The sequence below is a fragment of the Anomaloglossus baeobatrachus genome, chromosome 1, assembly GCF_048569485.1.
Source record: "Anomaloglossus baeobatrachus isolate aAnoBae1 chromosome 1, aAnoBae1.hap1, whole genome shotgun sequence".
NCBI classification, from domain to species: Eukaryota; Metazoa; Chordata; class Amphibia; order Anura; family Aromobatidae; genus Anomaloglossus; species Anomaloglossus baeobatrachus.
The window spans coordinates 525,270,881-525,294,161 of record NC_134353.1 but is presented as its reverse complement, the minus strand read 5'-3'; the positions used below and the strand labels follow the sequence as shown (position 1 = coordinate 525,294,161).

Here is a 23,281-nt window from a genome sequence, read left to right as displayed (position 1 = left end):
GGAGCATATTCACACTTAGGTAGTCAACCCCCGGCACAGCTTGGGGTGAGGGACACAGTTGGGACCTCGGTCCAATCTTCTTTTACCTCACACTTCTGGGAGCGCCATAGTACCAGCAGCTTGGAGCAGGTAGCTCAGCCCAGGTTCTCTACAGCGACACGGGATTCCAGGGTCTGCGGAGAGTGCAGGACACACCCGCAGCCTGTTTCACGTACACTGGGATTGGAGGGACCCCGACCAGAAAGGACTCTGGGAACGCCGGCGGTGACCTCGAATTGCTTGGGATCAGCTGGGGTCCAGCACGGCGGAGACCGGTACTCCGGGAGTGGCAACCAGGACTGTGAGTAAAGAATCCTTGAAACCGCAGAGACTGTGTCCGCCTGTCCTTGCTGGCACAGTCGTCCCATGTTTCGGTGTCAACGGCCACTAATCCCGTAATCATCCACCCTGGGGCCCGCTCCACCTGTGGGGAGCAGAACCAGCTTTGCTGTTATAACCATCCACCCCGGAGGACAGTGACAGCAGCGGCGGCTAATCCCTGGCCGCACACTGCAGGTGGCGTCACGAGACAAACTATCCCCATCATCCTACCCCTTTTATTGTATGCCTAGGGGCCATGAAGCTGGGCAGGGCCACCCATGACATCCCCAGGCCCGACATCACCGGCCCGGTGATGAGTATATTTCACCCCTTGCCCCGTGGGTGCTACACAAATGGCTCTAATATAACCTGGTGCAATAATGATCTAATACTGCCAGGTGCACACAGCTCTAATACCGCCTGGTGGAAACAGCTCTATTATAGCCTGGTGCACAGTGCCCTAATACAGTGGGGGAAATAAGTATTTGATCCCCTGCTGATTTTGTAAGTTTGCCCACTGACAAAGACATGACCAGTCTATAATTTTAAGGGTAGGTTAATTTTAACAGTGAGAGAATGTCCAAAATAAAATCCTGAACATTGTAGAAACTATATTTATTTGCATTTTGCAGAGAGAAATAAGTATTTGATCCCCTACCAGCCATTAAGAATTCTGGCTCCTACAGACCAATTAGACTCTCCTAATCAACTCATTACATGGATTAAAGACATCTGTCTTAAATTGTCACCTGTATAAAAGACTCCTGACCACAGACTCAATTAATCAGACAGACTAACCTCTATGACATGGTCAAGACCAAAGAGCTTTCTAAGGATGTCAGGGACAAGATCATAGACCTGCACAAGGCTAGAATGGGCTACAAAACCATAAGTAAGATGCTGGGTGAGACAGAGGCAACTGTTGGTGCAATAATAAGAAAATGAAAGAAATACAAAATGACTGTCAATTGACATTGATCTGGGGCACCATTCAAAATCTCACCTCGTGGGATATCCAGGATCATTAGGAAGGCGATAGATTACCTAAATCTATAGGGGGGAAACTTGTTAATGATCTCAAGGCAGCTGGGACCACTGTCACCAAGAAAACCATAGTAACACATTATACCGTAATGGATTAAAATCCTGCGGTGCCCGAAAAGTCCCACTGCTCAAGAAGGCACATGTGCAGGCCCGTCTGAAGTCTGCCAATGACACCTTCATGATTTTGAGAGTGATTTGGAGAAGGTGATGTGGTCAGATGAGACAAAATTGTGCTGTTTGGCATTAAGTCAACTCGCTGTATTTGGAGGAAGAGAAATATTGCCTATGACCCAAAGAACACCATCCCCATTGTCAATCATAGAGGTGGAAACATTATGTTTTGGGGGTGTTTCTCTGCTAAGGGCACAGGACTACTTTATTGCATAAATGGGTCAATGGATGGAGCCATGTACCTTAAAAACTTGATTGATAACCTCTTTCCCTCCAAGACATTAAAAATGGGTCATGGTTGGGTCTTCCAGCACGACACTGACCGATAACAGACAGCCAAGGCAACAAAGGAGTGGCTGAAAAGAAGCACATTAAGGTCATAGAGTGGCCTAGCCAGTCTCTAGACCTTAATCCCATAGAAAACATATGGGGGAGCTGAAGCCAAGCGACAGCCTCAAAATCTTGATGATTTAGAGATGAGCTGCAAAGAGGAGTGGATAAAAATTCCTCCTTACGTGCGCAAACCTCATCATCAACTACAAAAATTGTCTGACTACTGTGCTTGCCAACAAGGGTTTTGCCACCAAGTGTTAAATCTTATTAATCTGTTAGATCTTACATGCACAAAACAGTAACATGTCATAGAGTGAAGTTTATATAAATATGAGAAGTTCTGGCTGCTATGAATGAATGAATGGTCCAGGGCGTCTACTGAATGCCCCTTACTGCCAAATGGGTGTGGCTAGAGGAGTGGTCAATATTTGCTGCACGTGCCACATACTCTCTCCCTCTTTCTCTTCTTCAAAAGTTGGGAGGTATGAGTATAATCAAAGTCAATGGGAAACTCAGACATTTTTCCTGAAGATCTGGTCAAGTTTCTCATTGACTTCCGATATACTTCGTCCACAAGTCATGCCCTTAGGAGCGTCCGACTGCTCGTTACGAGTATCGATTACCCGAGCATGGTAGTTATAAATTATAAATACAGAGCACCCGAGCATGGTAGTTCTCGCTCATCACTAACCATTATGGGTACCAAGCACTCGAGCATGGTAGTGCTCGCTCATCACTAACCATTAGGAGTACATAGCACCAGAGCATAGTAATTCTCGCTCATCACTAACCATTATAAGTACCGAGCACTTGAGCATGGTAGTGCTTGCTCATCACTAACCATAATGAGTACAAAGCACCCAAACATGGTAGTGCTCACTTATTACTAACCATTAGGAGTACCGCGCACCCGAGCATGGTAGTGCTCATGTGACGCCTTGGACACCCAGGGGTCACAGGTCACTACACTCACCACATACACCCCCACCCCAGTAAGGTACCACCAGTCAACCAAAAGACCTGATTGCCTCCCTCAGAGTCAGACAGGCACACCAGGTGGGCAGAGTCAGGCGGAAAGAAACGCCCTCCGAGGAGTCTGCTGGCCTGAGGCAGGAAAACACAAACAGTGGAGTTTACAGAGTTCAAGTGCAGAATTTGGAGAGTGAGGAGCTCAGTTCTGTGTGGGGCCTGGGTTGGAGCCTAGGACCCCAGATCAGTCAGGCATGCAGATGGTAGTGGCCGCCTGCAGGAGACCGGGAATACAACCAGCGGAACCGTAAGGGACCGGGACAGGGTAGTGGCCCTGCCAGAACCGAACTGGGGAGCTAACTGGATACCGGAGCACCAGGCAGGGTACTCAGACCCCGACTAGGCTATAAGCCACCACCATAGTCAAATCAACTGATTGCGGTCTGGACCTCAGGGGTTCATTCCCACCTAAGTCCCGATTGAAGGCAACAGCCCAACCCGTTCGGATAGTAGCCATCGCCAGAGGCCAGAGATCCAAAGGCCAGCGTCTGCGGGCAAAAGGGGCTCCTACGACACATACACGCCGGGGAGCGGGCTACCAGTGCCCAGGCACGGTAAGCCAAAATCACATAAAGGTGCAGGAGAAAGGCGGACATTACCAACCTATCTGGAGAAACTGCAGCCGGCTGCGGGCCCCGTTCGTCACCCCGTTTGGTTTACCAGTGACTCTGTGTGGTTTAATCTTGAGTACACCAGTGCCATCAGGCACCGCACCGCATCGCAACCCTGCCCCTGCACCCCGGCCTTCACCACCGGGCCCCGGGACTAACATCCCCTACTCACGGAGGGGTCAACACCTAGCTGCGCCCCTACACCACTCCCGGGATCCCCCGTACCTTTACCGCAGCGGTGGCGTCCACAATCACCACAACCCGTGGGTGGCGTCACGAACTTTCCCAAAAAACAACCACCCCCACAACCCATGCGTGCACCGCCACTACTCCCTTCCAGAGTGACGTGACCCCCGGGTCCGGAGGCGCTCGAGCCACCGACACACGCGAGCCCGGACCCGAGCGGCTCGGCGGTCGCAGCTGAGGCCGCGGGGCGGTACACTCACTCATCACTAACCATTATGAGTACCAAGCACCCGAGTATGGTAGCGCTCACTCATCACTAACCATTACGAGTAGCGAGCAGCTGACCATGGTAGTGCTCACTCATCACTAACCATTTCGAGTATCGAGCAGCTGACCATGGTAGTGCTCACTCACCAGTAACCATTACAAGTACAGAGCACTCATGCTCGCTCAGCAGTATTGTACGATTGCTTACTAAAGACCTCTTATTGTAACCTCAGAATAAAAGCTACAAGTAAAAGCATAATATTTAAGCATTGTTCAGGTCCTGGTGTGAAATTTGCTGGTCACAAAAGAGCCTGCTGTATTCTGTGTGGAGAGGAGGCAGCCATTGAACTGAACATTAGCTCCTTTAAGCAGCTGGGATTCTTGGTAAAGGAGGGGCCACATAGCAGGCGTTGTAGTATGAGGGTTTTCTTCCTGGATAGTAGCAGTCTGTGGTCAGGAGGTGGTGAGATCAGCACGGTTTCCTCACAAGACCAGTGAGCTTTCGCTTTGCTTCACTACAGCAGGTAATCTACAGTCCTAGAAAGCACTGCTGGTATGGCAGATCTTGCACTGATGGTATGGCAGATCTTGCACTGCTGGTATGGCAGATCTTACACTGATGGTATGGCAGATCTCTTGCACTGCTGGTATGGCAGATCTCTTGCACTGCTGGTATGGCAGATCTTGCACTGCTGGTATGGCAGATCTTGCACTGATGGTATGGCAGATCTTGCACTGCTGGTATGGCAGATCTTGCACTGCTGGTATGGCAGATCTTGCACTGATGGTATGGCAGATCTTGCACTGATGGTATGGCAGATCTTGCACTGCTGGTATGGCAGATCTTGCACTGCTGGTATGGCAGATCTTGCACTGATGGTATGGCAGATCTTGCACTGCTGGTATGGCAGATCTTGCACTGATGGTATGGCAGATCTTGCACTGATGGTATGGCAGATCTTGCACTGATGGTATGGCAGATCTTGCACTGCTGGTATGGCAGATCTTGCACTGCTGGTATGGCAGATCTTGCACTGATGGTATGGCAGATCTTGCACTGATGGTATGGCAGATCTTGCATTGCTGGTATGGCAGATCTTGCACTGCTGGTATGGCAGATCTTGCACTGCTGGTATGGCAGATCTTGCACTGATGGTATGGCAGATCTTGCACTGATGGTATGGCAGATCTTGCACTGCTGGTATGGCAGATCTTGCACTGCTGGTATGGCAGATCTTGCACTGCTGGTATGGCAGATCTTGCACTGCTGGTATGGCAGATCTTGCACTGATGGTATGGCAGATCTTGCACTGATGGTATGGCAGATCTTGCATTGCTGGTATGGCAGATCTTGCACTGCTGGTATGGCAGATCTTGCACTGCTGGTATGGCAGATCTTGCACTGCTGGTATGGCAGATCTTGCACTGATGGTATGGCAGATCTTGCACTGCTGGTATGGCAGATCTTGCACTGATGGTATGGCAGATCTTGCACTGATGGTATGGCAGATCTTGCATTGCTGGTATGGCAGATCTTGCACTGCTGGTATGGCAGATCTTGCACTGCTGGTATGGCAGATCTTGCACTGCTGGTATGGCAGATCTTGCACTGATGGTATGGCAGATCTTGCACTGATGGTATGGCAGATCTTGCACTGATGGTATGGCAGATCTTGCATTGCTGGTATGGCAGATCTTGCACTGCTGGAGGCCTGCACCTTCTATATTTGCTTTATCTTTAAAAAAGGTAATGAAAGGGTTATAGGGAAATTCAGTGGCCACTTGTACATTCGGCTTATGCAGCTTACCCACTAGCCATAGAACATTTAGAGGGCACATTCATATTATTACTGCTTGCCAGCATATTCGGCAGCATTTTACATGCTCATCATTGTCTCTTATTGTGGGAGGCAAATATGGGGGTACCCTGAGGAACCCCGTACGGGGAGAACATTCAAAATCCTTGCAGATATTGTCCTTGGTGGGATTTGAATCTCGGACCACAGTGCTGCAAAGCAACAGTGCTAACCACTGAGCTGCTGTGCTGCTCACCTTTAACCTCTTCACCCCCTGGCGATTTCCCATTTTTATTTTTTATTTTTTTCCAATGTAGCCATCCGAGGGCTTGTTTTTTGTGCGATGAGTTGTACTTTCAAATTAAACCATTCGTTTTACCATTATAGTGTATTGGAAGATGAAAAAAAAAATCCAAGTGTGGTGAAATGGTGAACAAAGTACAATTGGTCTTCCCCCCCCCCCTTTTTTTTTTTTTTTTTTTTTTTTTATTTCTTTTTTCCGCTGTATTGTAAAACTGACCTGGCATTATGATTCTTCATTGATACCAAACTTGTATAGTTTTACTCTTATCTAAGGCTATGTGCGCATGTAGCGTTCTGTCCCTGCAGAAATTTCTGCAGCGATTTGAACAGCACACGTGCGCTTCAAAACGCTGCAGAAAGGCAAAAAAAAAAAAAAAAAAGCTGATTTCATGCGCTCTGAGTGCAGCCCCTCCCATAGACAGAGCAGGGACTGCATGCAGAGCGCACGGGATAAGTGACATGTCACTTCTTAGAACGCGCGCTTCGGGCAGCAGCCGAAGCGCTGCGCTCTAATACGTCACTTGCGCACGTTTCCTGCATAATCTTCATAGACTGTGCAGGGGACGCAGGACGCATGCAGTTAAGCTGCGGTGCAGATCGCAGCGTAACTGCATGCAAATACGCAATGTGCGCACATAGCCTAAGTGGTGTAAAAAAAATTCAGGAGTTTATGAAAAAAATGAGTAGCGTTTTTGTCACCATGTTCTGAGACTTGTAACGTTCTCATTTTTCAGGATCTGGGGCTCAGTGATGGCTTATTTTTTGCATCTTGAGCTGTCGTCTTTAATGATACCATTTTTGTGTAGATGTGATGTTTTAATCACCTGTTATTGCATTTTAATGCAATGTTGAGGTGCCAAAAAAACAAACCGTAATGCTGGTGTTTTCAAATTAATTAATTTTTTATGTTGATAAATCAGGCATTTCTGAATGAAGCGATATCAAACGTGTCATTTTTTTGATTTTGCTATTGCCCTTAGGGTACTTCAAGCCTGGAGTATCCAATCGTTTCTCCTGATCAGAGCAGGGCTTCAGCATCCCCCTGAAAAGCAGAAATGCTGTTCTCTGAGTGCCGGTGCTCTGCATTCACAGAAAGTGAGTCATGACAGCGAAGGGCTCATGAGTAGCACCCACGCTGTCATGCCATCCCATTGGTGCCAAACTCATATGGACCTAAGGAATCATAATGCCAGGTCAGTTTTACCATATAGTGAACATGGTAAATAAGAAAAAAAACCTTGTAATTTTTTTCCCATTTTCCAGTACAATATGTGGCAGAATGAATGGTGTCTTTTCAAAAGAACAACTCGTCCCGCAAAAAAAAAAACAAGTCCTCATACGGCTACATTGACGGTTGACAATAAAAAAGTTATGGCTCTTGGAAGGAAAGGATGAAAACGAAAAAGTGCCTGGTGATGAAGGGGTTAAAAAGTGAAATGGACTCTGAAGAAGCATAATTTTATTTAGTACTGTTCTACAAAATAATTCCTCAAATACCTAATTAAATTCTGTTTCATCCCTTTTAAAACTCTCGTCCACCAGTGTGTCCGTGATCCAGACCTATCGTTACTGCTTTGCGACTCTACATATATTGGTGGAGAGAAGAGAATATTATTTACTAGAAGGTGGCCCGATTCTAACGCATCGGGTATTCTAGAATTTATTGTGTAGTTAATGTATGATTTTTGTTATATACAGTTAGGTCCAGAAATATTTGGACAGTGACACAAGTTTTGTTATTTTAGCTGTTTACAAAAACATGTTCAGAAATGCAATTATATATATAATATGGGCTGAAAGTGCACACTCCCAGCTGCAATATGAGAGTTTTCACATCCAAATCGGAGAAAGGGTTTAGGAATCATAGCTCTGTAATGCATAGCCTCCTCTTTTTCAAGGGACCAAAAGTAATTGGACAAGGGACTCTAAGGGCTGCAATTAACTCTGAAGGCGTCTCCCTCGTTAACCTGTAATCAATGAAGTAGTTAAAAGGTCTGGGGTTGATTACAGGTGTGTGGTTTTGCATTTGGAAGCTGTTGCTGTGACCAGACAACATGCGGTCTAAGGAACTCTCAATTGAGGTGAAGCAGAACATCCTGAGGCTGAAAAAAAAGAAAAAATCCATCAGAGAGATAGCAGACATGCTTGGAGTAGCAAAATCAACAGTCGGGTACATTCTGAGAAAAAAGGAATTGACTGGTGAGCTTGGGAATTCAAAAAGGCCTGGGCGTCCACGGATGACAACAGTGGTGGATGATCGCCGCATACTTTCTTTGGTGAGGAAGAACTCGTTCACAACATCAACTGAAGTCCAGAACACTCTCAGTGAAGTAGGTGTATCTGTCTCTAAGTCAACAGTAAAGAGAAGACTCCATGAAAGTAAATACAAAGGGTTCACATCTAGATGCAAACCATTCATCAATTCCAAAAATAGACAGGCCAGAGTTAAATTTGCTGAAAAACACCTCATGAAGCCAGCTCAGTTCTGGAAAAGTATTCTATGGACAGATGAGACAAAGATCAACCTGTACCAGAATGATGGGAAGAAAAAAGTTTGGAGAAGAAAGGGAACGGCACATGATCCAAGGCACACCACATCCTCTGTAAAACATGGTGGAGGTAACGTGATGGCATGGGCATGCATGGCTTTCAATGGCACTGGGTCACTTGTGTTTATTGATGACATAACAGCAGACAAGAGTAGCCGGATGAATTCTGAAGTGTACCGGGATATACTTTCAGCCCAGATTCAGCCAAATGCCGCAAAGTTGATCGGACGGCGCTTCATAGTACAGATGGACAATGACCCCAAGCATACAGCCAAAGCTACTCAGGAGTTCATGAGTGCAAAAAAGTGGAACCTTCTGCAATGGCCAAGTCAATCACCAGATCTTAACCCAATTGAGCATGCATTTCACTTGCTCAAATCCAGACTTAAGACGGAAAGACCCACAAACAAGCAAGACCTGAAGGCTGCGGCTGTAAAGGCCTGGCAAAGCATTAAGAAGGAGGAAACCTAGCGTTTGGTGATGTCCATGGGTTCCAGACTTAAGGCAGTGATTGCCTCCAAAGGATTCGCAACAAAATATTGAAAATAAAAATATTTTGTTTGGGTTTGGTTTATTTGTCCAATTACTTTTGACCTCCTAAAATGTGGAGTGTTTGTAAAGAAATGTGTACAATTCCTACAATTTCTATCAGATATTTTTGTTCAAACCTTCAAATTAAACGTTACAATCTGCACTTGAATTCTGTTGTCGAGATTTCATTTCAAATCCAATGTGGTGGCATGCAGAGCCCAACTCGCGAAAATTGTGTCACTGTCCAAATATTTCTGGACCTAACTGTATATATAGATACTGTTGTGTGTAGTTGCCAAGTGTTTGTGTAGGTGCTGTAAATGTTCTGGGTGTTGTCTGGGTGGGGGTGTGTGAGAGCGGTGTTTTGTGTGGAGCGCTGTGTGTGTGTTGTGTTTGAGGAGCGCTGTGTGTCTGCAGTGTTGTCTGTGTGTGTTGCGCGGTTTGTGTGGGTGTGGGGTGCGTGTGTTTGTTTTGGGGGGATGTATGTTTTGTGCAATGTGTGTGTGTTGCGCGGTATGTGCTTATATTTGTGTATGCTGCGGTGTTTGTGTGTTGTGTGTGTGCGGCGTTGTCTGTGTGTGTGGGTGTCTGTGTAGGGTGGTGTTTGTGGTTCCCAGTGTGTGTGTGGTGTGTTGTGCGGTGCGCGTGTGGCAGTGTGTGGGTGTGTGTGTGTTTTGGGGGGAGGTGTGCACACCCATCGTGCTCCATCCCCCATGCTGCGCACTCCCCATCGTGCTCCACAGTCACACATCAGACAGTATACACGCACACATTTGATCGCATACACTCACACCCCACTTCTGCCTGTGCCCTCCGGTGGGCGGTCCCAGTAGCTGGGCTGCACGCAGTGCTCCTCTGCCTTTTGCCGACACGCACACATCCGATCGCATACACGCACGCACACATCCGATCGCATACACGCACGCACACATCCGATCGCATACACGCACGCACACATCCGATCGCATACACGCACGCACACACACGATCGCATACACGCACACACGATCGCATACACGCACACACACATTGATGATATCGCACATACGCGCTCACACTCACAACATCCGGAGATACAACATGCTTCCGGCCATGTGATCCTCCGGCAGGTCCTGAAAGGTCACTGCACGCACAGTATTGCCACCGAAAAGCAAGCGATATCACTGGATGTTGTGAGTGTGTGGATGCGGTGTGAGGTGTGAGTGAGTGTGATCTGATGTGTGTGTGTATCTGTTCTTATGTGTGTGTGTGTGTGTGTTCCGCCGATGCAGGACCTTGATGCGCTCACCTGCTCCCAGTCGGCTTCTGGTGAGTATGATCGGGGGTCTTCTTTCTTCTGTCTTCTCTCTTCTGCACATGTGTACCGGGAGCCGGTGTACGCTGGTAACCATGCTACACAATATTACCCGATGTGTACCATGGTTACCAGCGTACCCCGCCCCCCGCACGCACAGGAGCCCACACCAGCGTATGCCGGCAACCCCAGCAATGCGAGGGTATGTGTCGGCTGGGTTGCCGGCGTACGCTGGTGTGGGCTCCCGGGGGTACAGCACTCACCTAGGAGTCGGGGCTCCGTGTCGGTTCGGGGAATGCGGGGGGCGGGGCCAGGGCGAGCGTGCAATGCGTGAGGGGGCGAGGGCGTGGCCGAGTTGCCAATGCGTGGAGGGGGCCGGGGCGAGAGGCCAATCCGTGTGGGGGGCAGAGCCTGGGCGAGCGGCCAATCCGTGCTGGGGGGCGGAGCCGAGGCGAGCGGCCAATGAGACGCTTGTCGCGGTAACGACAGAATTTTGGAGCAAGACAGACAGACAGAATAAGGCAATTATATATATACTAGAAGGTGGCCCGATTCTACGCATCGGGTATTCTAGAATTTACGTATTGTGTAGTTCATGTATGATTTTTGTTATATATATATATATATATATATATATATGTTGTTGTGTGTAGTTACCAAGTGTTTGTGTAGGGGCTGTACATGTTCTGGGTGTTGTCTGGGTGTAGCGGGGGGTGAGAGCGGTGTTGTTTGTGTGTTGCGTTGTGTGTCGTTATTTGTGGAGCGCTGTGTGTCTGTATCGTTGTGTATGTGTGTTGCGCGGTTTGTGTGGGTGTGTGTGTGTGTTTTGGGGGGAGGTATGTTTTGTGCAATGTGTGTGTTGTGCGGTATGTGCGTATATTTGTGTGTGCCGCGGTGTTTGTGTGTTGGGTGTTGTGTGTCTGCTGCGTTGAGTGTGCGAGTGAGTCTGAGTCTGAGTCTGAGTGTGCATGTGAGTGTGCATGTGAGTCTGAGTGTGAGTGTGCGTGTGAGTCTGAGTGTGAGTGTGCGTTTGAGTCTGAGTGTGAGTGTTTGTGTGAGTCTGAGTGTAAGTCTGAGTCTGAGTGTGAGTGTGCGTCTGAGTGTGAGTGTGCGTGTGAGTCTGAGTGTGAGTGTGCGTGTGAGTGTGAGTGAGTGTGAGTGTGCGTGTAAGTCTGAGTGTGCGTTTGAGTCTGAGTGTGAGTGTGCGTTTGAGTCTGAGTGTGAGTGTTTGTGTGAGTCTGAGTGTAAGTCTGAGTCTGAGTGTGAGTGTGCGTCTGAGTGTGAGTGTGCGTGTGAGTGTGAGTCTGAGTGTGCATGTGAGTCTGAGTGTGCGTGTGCGTGTGAGTCTGAGTGTGCGTGCGAGTGTGAGTGTGCGTGTGAGTGTGCGTGTGAGTGTGAGTGTGAGTCTGAGTGTGAGTCTGAGTGTGAGTCTGAGTCTGAGTGTGAGTGAGTCTGTGTCTGAGTGTGAGTCTGTGTGCGTGTGCGTCTGAGTGTGCGTCTGAGTGTGAGTCTGAGTGTGAGTCTGAGTGTGAGTCTGAGTGTGAGTGTGAGTCTGCGTCTGAGTGTGAGTCTGCGTCTGAGTCTGAGTCTGAGTCTGAGTGTGAGTGTGAGTGTGAGTGTGAGTCTGAGTGTGAGTCTGAGTGTGAGTCTGAGTGTGAGTGTGAGTCTGAGTGTGAGTCTGAGTGTGAGTGAGTCTGAGTGTGAGTCTGAGTGAGTCTGAGTGTGAGTCTGAGTGTGAGTCTGAGTGTGAGTGTGAGTGAGTCTGTCTGAGTGTGAGTCTGTGTGCGTGTGAGTCTGAGTCTGTGTCTGAGTGTGCGTCTGAGTCTGTGTCTGAGTCTGCGTCTGAGTGTGCGTCTGAGTGTGCGTGTGAGTCTGAGTGAGTGTGAGTCTGAGTGTGAGTGTGAGTGAGTCTGAGTGTGAGAGTGAGTGTGAGTCTGCGTCTGAGTCTGCGTCTGAGTCTGCGTCTGAGTCTGCGTCTGAGTGTGAGTGTGAGTGTGAGTCTGCGTCTGAGTGTGAGTGTGAGTCTGAGTGTGAGTCTGAGTGTGAGTCTGAGAGTGAGTGTGAGTGTGAGTGTGAGTCTGCGTCTGAGTCTGAGTCTGAGTCTGAGTCTGAGTCTGAGTCTGAGTCTGAGTCTGAGTGTGAGTGTGTGTGAGTGTGAGTGTGCGTGTAAGTCTGAGTGTGAGTTTGAGTCTGAGTGTGAGTGTTTGTGTGAGTCTGAGTGTAAGTCTGAGTCTGAGTGTGAGTGTGCGTCTGAGTGTGAGTGTGCGTCTGAGTGTCAGTGTGAGTCTGAGTGTAAGTCTGAGTGTGAGTGTGCGTGTGCGTGTGAGTGTAAGTGTGAGTGTGAGTCTGAGTCTGAGTGTGCTTGTGAGTTTGAGTGTGAGTCTGAGTGTGAGTCTGAGTGTGAGTCTGAGTGTGAGTCTGAGTGTGAGTCTGAGTGTGATTATGGGGAGATAAGGTATGCACACCAGTGACTATGTAAGGGGAATACATGGAAAAGCAGAAACTGCTGCGTGAATACTGACTTGAAAAATCCAATAGCTATATGTAAGAGTGAAAATGTGAAAAATGGAATCTGCATTACTGCCATGTTCACAAACGAAAAACTACTAACAATAACGATTTCACTCTTCATATAGCTATTGGATTTTTCAAGTCAGTATTCACACAGCAGTTTCTGCTATTCCATGTATTCCCCTTACATAGTCACTGGTGTGCATACCTTATCTCCCCATAGTGATGTTTTTTTAGGTTTTTTTGCACCCAGTTCAGACTTAGAATGGAGTTCCAAACGTTATTCGTTATTGTTAGTAGTTTTTCGTTTGTGAACCCTCCCCACCACACCTATTGCCAATCCATATAATACGCATAAATAGCCTGGGTCTCAGCTTCCCATACACGGTAAGTTTTTTAACTGCATGAGAGGACACACACAAGCTAGGGACCCCAACGTAGAGAAATACTTTGGCGTAGTGTTGGGGCTCTATTGCATTGATCAATTCAGTAGCTAAATTTCTCTTGATTCATATGTTCATGGCAGTAATGCAGATTCCATTTTTCACATTTTCACTCTTCATATAGCTATTGGATTTTTCAAGTCAGTATTCACACAGCAGTTTCTGCTATTCCATGTATTCCCCTTACATAGTCACTGGTGTGCATACCTTATCTCCCCATAGTGATGTTTTTTTAGGTTTTTTGCACCCAGTTCAGACTTAGAATGGTGTTCCAAACGTTATTCGTTATTGAGTGTGAGTCTGAGTGTGAGTCTGAGTGTGAGTCTGAGTGTGAGTCTGAGTGTGAGTCTGAGTGTGAGTCTGAGTGTGAGTCTGCGTCTGAGTGTGAGTCTGAGTGTGAGTCTGAGTGTGAGTCTGAGTGTGAGTCTGAGTGTGAGTCTGAGTGTGAGTCTGAGTCTGAGTGTGAGTCTGTGTGCGTGTCAGTCTGAGTCTGTGTCTGAGTCTGTGTCTGAGTGTGCGTCTGAGTGTGCGTCTGAGTGTGCGTCTGAGTGTGCGTCTGAGTGTGCGTCTGAGTCTGAGTGTGCGTGTGAGTCTGAGTCTGTGTCTGAGTCTGCGTCTGAGTGTGCGTCTGAGTGTGCGTCTGAGTGTGCGTCTGAGTGTGCGTCTGAGTGTGCGTCTGCGTCTGAGTCTGCGTCTGAGTGTTAGTCTGAGTGTGAGTGTGTGAGTCTGAGTGTGAGTCTGAGTGTGCGTCTGAGTGTGTGTCTGCGTCTGAGTGTGCGTCTGAGTGTGTGTCTGCGTCTGAGTGTGCGTCTGAGTGTGCGTCTGAGTGTGCGTCTGAGTGTGCGTCTGAGTGTGCGTCTGAGTGTGAGTCTGAGTGTGTGTGTCTGCATCTGAGTGTGAGTCTGAGTGTGCGTCTGAGTCTGTGTCTGAGTGTGCTTCTGAGTCTGAGTGTGCGTCTGAGTGTGCGTCTGAGTGTGCGTCTGAGTGTGCGTCTGAGTCTGAGTCTGAGTCTGAGTCTGCGTCTGAGTGTGAGTCTGAGTGTGAGTGGCGGCCAATCCGTGCGGGGGAGTCGGATCCGAGGCGAGGCGAGCGGCCAATCCATGCGGGGGAGGAGCCGAGGCAAGGCGAGCGGCCAATCCGTGCGGGGGGCGGGGCCATGGCGAGCCCAGCGGCCAATCAGCTTTGTGTCACCGTAAGGACACTTAGTGTCACCGTAAGGACACAATTTTGGAGCATGACAGACAGACAGACAGACAGACAGACAGACAGAATAAGGCAATTATATAGATAGATAGATTATACAATATACTTTATATGATACATTTTATTCTATAAAGTCAAATATCTTTGATCTAATGCACCTGTCAATGTAACGATTAGCACCGTGACGCATTTTTGACTCCATTTTGCAAATATCATTGCAAAATGTAGTTTACCCCACAATTTTTTTACTATGCAAACAAATGTTTTGTTATATTTTCCAGTATATAGAAAAAATCGTGGTAAAAATTATGCATTTTTTTTTTTTCTAAATTGTGGCAAAAAAGGGGCACACTATGCCAGCGGTCCTCAGTGATACTTTAGACATATTAGGATCACTTTGCAATCACTAACAAAATGTCTCCGCATTGTGATCCTAAACTTCATTCTCTCTTATCCTTTTGGAAACACCCAGATTGGGAGGGGGAGCTGTGACATTACACACAGGAGAGCAGATTCTGCCCACTTTACTGCAGTTGTAATGTGTGCTATTTCTACAGTAGCTCCACAGCAGGATTTCAGTAGCTGCTCCCCGTAGTGTTTAAGAGTCGAAAATATCAAACATGTAAAATATTTTTTTTTTATGTTTTGCTCAATGAAAAATAAATAATATTGAAACATAACATTAATACTTTTACATTTTTCAGTTATTGAATTTTTTTATTTTTATTTTTTTTACAACATCTTCCCTTTAACAGGTTATTGCACTGCCAAACTGAACTAATCTGTCAGTTTGCTGTAATGCAGAATAAATTCATACCTTTTTGTTTTATCAGCCATTGATTTAGTTGCAGAAAAATCCCCATTCCAGTTTTTATGCTAATGTGCACGAGAATTAACCCTCCAGCCTCTCTTGCTCTTTTTCCCCTTTGGCCTCCTGTCACCGAAGTGCTGCATCATTCTCCGGTGTGTGATATGTCAGACTATATAATTATATCAGATCGGGGTCCAAAAACCGGCTGATGGGTTATATTCATACTTGACAAATCTGCAAAAACTGTCTGACTGTCTCAGCCATCTGAATGGGGCTTGAAGAATAATATGTGCTCGGTGCAGAAACAACTGCATTTGTAATGCAGGAGCTGATTTTTAATTATAGCAGATTTATGAAAATTACTGTTGGTGACAATGCTCCTCAAGCCATGTTCACACGATGCACTCCTGATGCGATTTTGCAAAAAAAAGTGCATCGATTTCTTTTTTTTTTTTTACCATGTTTTTGCCTTTTTGGAAAATCGGGACAAAGACTTCATGTGTACATGGCCTTTGGATAGGTTTTTAGTAAAACTTATGGCATTGTGGAGGATGATTAGGACAATTTTATTTTCAAGCTGTGACCTGTTTCTCTATTATCATTTTAATTAATGATATCCTTCCACTATGTAAGGATAGGTTGTAAAGATTTGTTGTAACCTCATCATCATCATTTACCGGGCACTGCTCTGTACTTTTAGTATGTCTTTGACTGTTTTAAAGGGGTTGTCTGGTCTCCACAGACACTTCGAGCACATTGAGCACTCATACAATGTTTTGATTCCCCATGTGGATGAGTGATAATATGATAGAAGAGATATTCATATTTGAGGTCACATGCTGACTGGTCTCACCCTGCTTCACTGAATAGAAGAGAATTATGTGCCCACGGGAGATTAAACCTGCGGATTTATCTGCGGAAAATTCGCGGATTTTCTGGACTTTCCAGATAAATTCGTAGGTTTCAGCATGCACAGACACTCCCCATGTTATCCTATGGGACTTGGGGAGTGCTGTGTCCATGCTGCGGAATATGCTGCGGATGTCCCACAGCCACACATAATTGCATATCAATTCTTTTTGCAGAATTACCTGCGGAAACCCCGGCCCGCCACTATGGAGATAGGGCCGGGACTTAGTTGCGGTAAACCTGCGGACATTCCTGCGTATTACCTGCGATGTCGCTGTGCTACCGCAGCTAAAAATTGCTGTGGATTCCAGCGAGCAGCTGCGGGAAACCTGCGGCCGTACCTGCAGATATATCCGCAGGTGCAAGCTCCCTTGGGCACATAGCCTTAAGAGAAGCCCAGAAGTCTAGTTGGTATGTGACCATACACCCGCAGATGGACTACAGAGGTATAGTGACAGTGTGCGCATTACACACTATCATAATCTGGCAATGTCACAGTGACAGTAGACTTTTCTTCTGAATTATTATAACCCTTTTTACAATTTGCATAAATTGTAATGCTATAGTAAACAGTAATACAGCACCTACTAAAAGTTCAGAGCTGAGCTTGATAAACATGGAAGGATAGTCCATGCTGGGCTTCTTAAAACAGCAGGACGGAGGGAAAATAGAGGTTCGAGCATCACCAATCTCCCAATAATAGGCCATTAATGTTAAAGGACCAGTTAACCTTAACCCTTTAAATACATTGCAGTCTGACTGTATCACAAAGGGTTAACGTTTGACAGTCCCAGAAAGCGGTCAGGGCACTTCTCTATGCAGTGTCCAACCCAGTAGATGTAAAATGATTAACTATACATTCGCTCATCGTTATGTAACCGCTCAAGACTGGAATGAATTGCAAAATGTTAGCATGTGTTGACTTTGTGGTAAAAGTAAACTGTAAAAGAACACCATCGGCCATAGCTCTGTCCTCCGGAGGAGACGGGGAAAAAAATGTTCATTTCTTTCTTAAGACTTTCTTTATTCACACACAGACTTGTTTTAGAACGTTCCTAACTAATATAATGGAGAAAGCTCCTTGTTCTGTGAAAGCCCCTCTCGGACGTTTCCTTGGTAACGGTCATACCCATGCCAAAGTGGTCGAGAAGGAATGTGATGTGCAACACGCAGTACAGTGAGGCAGACTTGCAGACTCGTCTTCAAATACTTCCCTTTTTTATTCTTCATACAAAAGATGTTCCCTTTGTTGACTAATGCTTTCACACAAAGCTCAGTTTTTAGTAATTAGTTATATATACTACATTTATTTATAGGCGAATAAACGAAGATGGTTGTATCCAAGTCCTGGACAATGGTGAAGCACTTTGATGGTGCGCCGAAACCTGAGGACTTCAAGCTTGTAGAGAAAGAACTGCCAGCATTGCAAGATGGAGGTAATGTAACCCTGCTATCATAACATAATCAAGTGTCCCGGATATGGGGTCTAGGATAACGCACTCATAGGTCGTGTTCCAGTTGTGTATTTGTTTATTTTATACACCAGGAATGTGTATGTATCACATGGAAGCTCTATTGGATGCCTCAGCATTTCATCTATAAGGCTGGGGCCACACGAGCATTACTGTGAGTATATCGCATGACACTTGGCTCTCGCTGTGCTGGAGTGTAAGCAGTGTCATGCCACTGTGATGCGATCCTGTGATCAGAGCACAGGTGCGGTGGATAGGGTGGGCGCTGCTGAGGAGAGGGAGTGGCTAATCTCCCTATCTCCTCCATTATCAGCTGATGCTTTATATCGCACTGCACTCCGGTGTCATGCGACTGCAATGCGATGTTTCTTTCATACCCATATGTGTGCGAGAGAAAACAAATTTGATTCCACCCACAGCATGCTGAAATTGTCTTCTCTGTCCAATTGTGCATTGATGGGGCGGCACGGTGGCTCAGTGGTTAGCCCTGCAGCCTTGCAGCGCTGGGGTCCTGGGTTCAAATCCTACCAAGGACACCATCTGCAAGGAGTTTGTATGTTCTCCCCGTGTTTGCGTGGGTTTCCTCCGGGTACTCCGGTTTCCTCCCACACTCCAAAGACATACAGATAGGGACTCTAGATTGTGAGCCCCAATGGGGACAGTGTTGCCAATGTATGTAAAGCGCTGTGGAATTAATAGTGCTATATAAATGAATAAAATTATTTATTATTATTATTTATTATTATTGGATCGGCCCCATAGATTAACATTGGTCTGAGTGGAAATAAATATATATCTATTATACTGTGTGTGTATATACAGTATTACTCGCTTTGTGTCCTTAGCCTAACAAATACACTATAATGGTATACATTTATTGGGTATCAGTGATGAGCAAGCCTGGTCGCCACTGCTCACTGCTTGATCATGCATCGTGGAGCTCTAGACGCTCGACACTTCGAATATCCCTGGTGCTCGAGCGCCATGCTCAAGTTCCCGCCCTACATGTGTCGTGGCTGTTTTCCTGCCACTAAACATCACAGTAATGCCATAGTTGTATTGGCTACTAGTAACACTGTGATTGGCCGGTCGCATTGATATAAGACCCAGTGAAAGTTGCTGGCGAAGGGAAAGTGTATTAAAGTGATTATTGGCTTAGGGTATGTTCACATGTTGATTTTTTTTTTTTCTTTTCATTTTATGCAAATTAAAGGTTCTTTTTACAGTATCAGGAAAAGCTGAGATTTCAGAAATCTCATGCACACACATGATTTTTTTAATTTATTTTTTCTGACTGAAATGGAAAACTGAGGCATTTTTGCACTTTTATTTTTATTTTTTTCACCATTGAAAGCAATGAGTGCAAAAATGTAGCTGCATGTTTTGCTGCTTTTGTGATGAATGACACTAACTTTGTTTAAACATGTACTGTAGGCAAGTGACACACCAAAAATGCAGCAAAACCTACTTATTGGAAGCAGCTTCTTTTGCTGCAGAAGAAAAGCAACGTGTGAGAACATTCCTGTACATTGCTTGCTGCTGCAACATAAAAAATATATTCTATTCTCTAATATCACAGATGGCTCCATTTAGTGTAGGGAGTGCTGCTGGAGAAGGGATAGTGTGTTAGCGGCATCTAGGCAGGGATTATTGCTTTGCAGTCTTTGCTTCTGCAACGTAAACCAAAGCCCTTTGCAGGGCGAAGTTTAACCTATTCTAGTCTCTATTAATATCGCTCTGAGCTGCATACCTAGTTTTAAAATGTGCAAGGTGTACTGTAATGGATGAGGAAGTGGACGTCCCACTGATACATCCAGAGGTACATTCAGAGGCCATGGCCCTGGGACAAAGTTAGCTGTGCCTGTTACAGGGAGCACAACAAACACCCATCATCTAGACCTAGCTTCCTAGCATGGGACTCCACTGTCAAAGTCAGTGCAAACTGCTGGTGGATTAAATGGCAGATAAGGCCTAGTCTGCTTCCCAGCTCCACCTTGTCTTCCACACAGTCCACTCTCTCTAGCCAAGAGTCTGGACCACATAATCCTCACCCTGATCATCCATCCTTCCTCCCACCATGGTGAGTCTCAAGAGACAAGTGATTCAACACTAGGACACTCCAAGGCACTCTTAACATTCACATATATTATTTATGGCTTCTTGCCCTGCATGTTTCAAAAGCAACATGAGGATATTGTGTGCAGTGATGCCCAAATATTTGAGCATCCACTGTCAGAAGATGATGGTGGGAAATTTTCAATTACAGTCTCAAGAGGTGGATGATGATGAGACACAGTGTCACGTCTCGGCCGGAGTCGACTTCTGCTTCAATCACCAGACGCTGCCGTGTCACCACTGTGGGCGGCGCTGGGGACGAGGGAGCAGTCAGTGGCTCTGCTGGGCACAGGCTCCGCTCATCTATTAGGCTGGGTTTCACTAGGACCTGCAGTACCACTGATTGACTGTGGAGGTGTGTGCCTTCCGGCTGGAGTAGCTACCTGTCAGCTGGGGCCAATGGAAAGGCACCACAGCCCTCTTATGCTTTCTCCCTTCTGCTGGCAGGTGCCAGATATAGTCCTGTTACAATTCCCTGCTAGACTCTGGTTCCTTGCTGTTTGTTTGTATTCCCGTATATTGACCTTAGCTTGATTTACTGACCATTCTTCTGCCTGCCGTTCCTGTACTTCGCTGCTAACTCCGGTTTTGACCCTTAGCTTGTTTGCCCGACCACTCTTCTGCCTGCCTTTTCTGTACTTCGCTGCTAGTTCCGGTTTTGACTCTTAGGGCGGCTTTGCACGTTGGAACATCGCACATGCGATGTCGGTGGAGTCAAATCGAAAGTGATGCACTTCCGGCGTCACTTTCGAGATCGTAGTGTGTAAATGCTAGATGATACAATTAACGAGCGCAAAAGCGTCGTTATCGTATCATCGTTGCAGGCTCCGACTTTTTCATAATTATGCTGCAGCGACAGGTACGATGTAGTTCCTCGCTCCTGCGGCTGCACACATCACTGGGTATAACGCCGCAGGTGCGAGGGACATCAGCTTACCTGCCGCCGGCGGCTATGCGGAAGGAAGGAGGTGGGCGGGATGTTTACATCCTGCTCATCTCTGCCCCTCCGCCGCTATTGGCCACCTGCCATGTGACGACGCTATGACGCCGCACGACCCGCCCCCTTAGGAAGGAGGCGGGTCGCCGGCCAGAGCGACGGTCGCAGGGCAGGTGAGTGCATGTGAAGCTGGCGTAGCGATAATTTTCGCTACGCCAGCTATCACAAGAAATCGTACCTGCGACGGGGGCGGGGACTATCGTGTGCAACATCGCAGCATCGGCTTGCGATGTCGCAACGTGCAAAGCCCGCCTTAGCCTAATATCTGACCACTCTCCAGCCAGAAGATTTTTGTCCCTGTTTTACCTTCTGGATTTGACCCTGCCTGGATACTGCTCTTCTTAGGACTGCAGTCTTCCGCGGGCAGCGATCACCTGGACCCTGTCGTAATTCCAAATCCCTGTATAAGGGTTGCGGGGTCCGGGTTCCTGCTTTGTGGGCGGTTGCCTCTATTCACCTGTTTTACCGTTCCTGAGTCCGTGGCTCCAGGCAGGTGTCACACACTGTTGCCAATAAGTCATATTATTAAATCAAAGTCAAGAAGAGAACCAGAGTGTGGAAGTGGAAGAAGTGGTGGACGATTAAGTCACTGACCCAACCAAGGGAGGTGGTACGCAGAGCAATCACTACAGTGCAAAAACACTCAGGAAGAGGCAGTGGGGTGGCTAGAGGGAGACGTTGGGCAACTGTGCCCCATAGCATCCACATGCGGCAAATTCCCCGGCCAAGAGTTAGTTGTTGCCCAGTACTGTCAATTGCAACCTTTACTATACAAAAATCAGCAGGAGCCTGACCACTAGCATGCTCAAGCACATGTCATCAAAACAACTAGGTAGACCAAACTGGGTTCTCAATCAGTGTCTGCGGGTGACCCCACTTCCTCTTCTCCTGTACTACATGCTTGCCAAATCCCCTGTCCAAGACGCAGGTATGGATGTCTCCCGCCCTGCACCTGTCATTGCACCTTCACAACCATGTCCACTTCCTTGTCACAGTGCAGCGTTCACCTGTACCTGCCTAAGGCGGGCTTTGCACACTACGACATCGCAGGTGCGATGTCGGTGGGGTCAAATCGAAAGTGACGCACATCCGGCGTCACTTGCGATGTCGTAGTGTGTAAATCCTAGATGATACGATGAACGAGCGCAAAAGCGTCGTTATCGTATCATCGCTGCAGCCTCCGACATTTCCATAATGCCGGTGCAGCGACAGGTGCGATGTTGTTCCTCGCTCCTGCGGCAGCACACATCGCTATGTATGAAGCCGCAGGAGCGAGGAACTTCACCTTACCTGCCGCCGGCTGCAATGAGAAGGACGGAGGTGGGCGGGATGTTTACATCCTGCTCATCTCCGCCCCTCCACTTCAATTGGCCGCCTGCCGTGTGACGTCACTGTGACGCCGCACGACCCGCCCCCTAAGGAAGGAGGCGGGTCGCCGGCCAGAGGGACGTCGCACGGCAGGTATGTGCGTGTAAAGCTGCCGTAGCGATAATAATCGCTACGGCAGCTTTCACTAGATATCGAACGTGCGACGGGGGCGGGACTATCGCTGCAGCATCGGTAACACATTGTTACTGATGTCGCAGCGTGCAAAGCCCGCCTAAGACCTTGGACCAAAAAAGGAAATAACCAGCCAACCTTCCAGAGGCCTAAACACTAGATGGGCACTTTTCCAGACTGCTTGCCATTGAAAAGTTGCCGTTTAGGCTTGTGCACACTGAGGCTTTCCGCAACTTGATGTAATCGTAATGGTTAGTGATGAGCGAGCACTACCATGCTCGGGTGCTCAGTACTCGTAATGGTTAGTGATGAGCGAGCACTACCATGCTCGGGTGCTCAGTACTCGTAATGGTTAGTGATGAGCGAGCACTACCATGCTCGGGTGCTCAGTACTCGTAACGAGCAGTCAGGATGCACAGATGGGCTCGACTTGACTAACGGCATAATGGAAGTCAATAGCAAACTTCCAGAAAAAATGCTCAAGTCCCTTATTCACTTCCAATATACTCGGTAGACGAGTCCCGCCTATCCGAGCATCCAACTGCTCGTTATGTGTACCGAGCACCTGAGCATGGTAGTGCTCACTCACCACTAACCATTACGAGTACCGAGCACCCAAGCATGGTACTGCTCACTCATCACTAACCATTATGAGTACCGAGCACCTGAGCATGGTAGTGCTCACTCATCACTAACCATTACAAGTACCGAGCACCTGAGCATGGTAGAGCTCGCTCCAATCAAGAAACTGGAGCTGTGCTACATTCATTTACTTGTATTTGAAAAAGTTTAATATGTGTTTTACATAATCAGTGTGGTATTTTTTTTCTTTCTCAAACTTTTTAG

General features: G+C 47.2%; 1 protein-coding gene across 2 annotated transcripts in view; it reads left to right on the top strand.

Annotated features, from left to right (window-relative positions):
- Window positions 1-4,439: 4,439 nt before the first annotated feature.
- LOC142295873 (prostaglandin reductase 1-like) overlaps window positions 4,440-23,281 on the top strand; it is a 76,917-nt gene continuing 58,075 nt past the window's right edge. For both annotated transcript variants that reach the window (XM_075338983.1, XM_075338974.1), the window contains exons 1-2: window positions 4,440-4,525; window positions 17,668-17,787. In XM_075338983.1, the coding sequence (XP_075195098.1) occupies window positions 17,682-17,787 (106 nt within the window). In that variant the 5' untranslated portion in view covers window positions 4,440-4,525; window positions 17,668-17,681. The remainder of the gene's footprint in view (window positions 4,526-17,667; window positions 17,788-23,281) is intronic.